General features: G+C 40.4%; 1 protein-coding gene across 1 annotated transcript in view; it reads right to left on the bottom strand.

Moving 5' to 3' along the window:
- IL31RA (interleukin 31 receptor A) overlaps positions 1–896 on the bottom strand; it is a 21,980-nt gene extending 21,084 nt beyond the window's left edge. Inside the window, exon 1 of the mRNA XM_010192836.1 lies at positions 845–896. Within this exon, the coding sequence (XP_010191138.1) occupies positions 845–896 (52 nt within the window). The remainder of the gene's footprint in view (positions 1–844) is intronic.
- Between the last annotated feature and the right edge of the window lie 1,347 nt (positions 897–2,243).

Genomic DNA, 2,243 nt, shown 5'->3' with positions numbered 1-2,243 from the left:
ATAATTTAAAATTGGCACGCCTGCCACAAAAAGCATTTTTTAATCCTCAACCACTTTGTTATCCCCTTTGCACGCCAGAATTGCCTGTGTAGTGAGCCAAGAGGGAACTGATACAGATGAAAAATAAAAGGTTGGCAAAAAATAACATCTTTCTCCATCCAGATCAGATTCCATCCACGCAATGATGAGAGGCAGAGGGAATGCGGATCCAGCAGCTCTTTCAACCTCAGCAGTTACCTGAGCTGGCTTAAACGAATGCAGAACTACCACAATTAAAAAAAAATAAAAATCAATAGTCACACATTGTTAGGTGACTTTTAAAATTAGGAATAAGAACTTTATTAATCATTGCATGAATCAATGAATAGATAATTTCTTTAAACCAGTCTAAGACCAGAAGACATTAACTGCATTTTAAGTGTTCATGTGTTACATCAAAATTATTTGTTCCATCAGCAGATCTCCAAAAGTACCAGCCTTTACAACCCAGCAAGAACTGAACTATGACATGACTTCGAAATGCAGCTTCCCCTTCTATATCCTGTGCAACAGGGAAACAGTCAACTAAGTTTTTTAATACCTTTTTTTTTTTTTAAATACTTCAAATACAAAAGAAAACAGATCCAGGCTATCATGATTAACATTTCACAAGAGGACACCAAGAGGGCCATACATTATTTTTTTCTCTCTGTACTGTACACTACTCAATCATCTATGAACTTCTATTTTAAAATACATTTTTTTCATTTTCAGAACTCTTCAAAATTTCATTTGGAGAAGGTCACCAAAAATTTTAGGAAAACCTTATTATGGCAAGACAGGTGCTAATAATTAAGAAACATACCTGCTATAGAGCTGCAGAGCAGGACGAACATCCAAATCAAACAGTTGAACATCTCCTTTTTTCAGTAACTGTGGGGAGGAAATGCTGTCATAAAAGAAAAACAAAAATAATATTGTTCAAGTAAAAAAGCCCCTATAATACTTTGTAAGCATTTGTATAGAAGTTAGTAATGCGTAGTGAACCAAAAGGAAACTGATACAGCTGAAAAATAAAAGCTTGGCAAAAAATAACAGCATTTCTCACTTGCGTTCAAGTTAAGTACTGCTTTGTCTAAGTGTTACTTTCTTGCATAACGGGAGGAATTTGATGCAGTTTTCCTGAGCTACGTGTTTACATGTTCTATAAAGAAGAGAGAGGTAAGTGCACCTCAAATCCTGAGGACAATCCAATCCACCTGAGTTAATTTACCGTTCAAGGACTGCGCAAAGAATTGGTAAGAAATGTATCTACATCCACTTTAAATCTAGCCTGCCTAGCCACCTTCTGAGCAATTCACTTCACAGAGTTAATTCTTTTGAAAATGAAGGCTGTTGCAGAAGGAACGAGCTGCATCTCTTGTGCAGCACCACCTAATAAAACAGTTGTTCAGGAAGTGCGCAACACTCCCAGGCCACCCAAGAGAGGGTGAATTCACATTGGTTTTATCCTGGCTAAGTGTCTTGGGCACCAGACTGGAGGACACTCTGCAAGTGCAGGGGAAGGCAGCTATCTTTGGCTTGCTCTTTGAAGTTTAACTGCTGTGTAACCAAAAAAAACCCCAGAGTAAGAAGGATGGTTTATTCTAAAGATACAGCTGAATCTAGGGCTCCAGGAGAAAAATGACAGAAATCAAACACTCCCCTTGCCTCAACCACTGCTGCCAACACTCACAGAATCACAGAGCAGTTGAGGTTGGAAGGGACCTCTGGAGCTCAACTGGTCCAATCCCCTTGCTCAAGCAGGGTCACCTGAAGCCCAGGACCGTGTCCATATGGCTTTTGAGTATGTCCAAGGTTGGAGACTCCAGAATTTCTCTGGGCAATCTGTTCCAGTGCTCTGTCACCCCTGCAGTAAAAAAAAGTGTTTCCTGATGTTCAGAGGGAACCTCCTGTGTTTCACTTTGTGCCCACTGTCTCTTGTTCTGTCAATGGACCCCACTGAAAAGTCTGGCTCTGTCCTCTTTGCACCTTCCCTTCAGGTACTGATGAGATCTCCCCTGAGCCTTCTTTTCTCCAGAATTCCAGCTCTCTCAGTAGGTGCAGAATTAAAAAACATATGCAGATTTAAAATAGAATCACAGAATAGCAGGAGTTGGAAGGCACCTCAAAAGATCATCCAGTCCAACCCCCTGCCAGAGCAGGATCACCTAAACTAGGTCACACAGGAACACATCCAGGCAGGTTTTGAATGTCTCCAGAGA

Source organism: Mesitornis unicolor, unplaced genomic scaffold, assembly GCF_000695765.1.
Source record: "Mesitornis unicolor isolate BGI_N332 unplaced genomic scaffold, ASM69576v1 scaffold11309, whole genome shotgun sequence".
Lineage (NCBI taxonomy): Eukaryota > Metazoa > Chordata > Aves > Mesitornithiformes > Mesitornithidae > Mesitornis > Mesitornis unicolor.
Note: the sequence above shows the minus strand (reverse complement) of the source record. Positions and strands in the feature narration are given on the sequence as shown.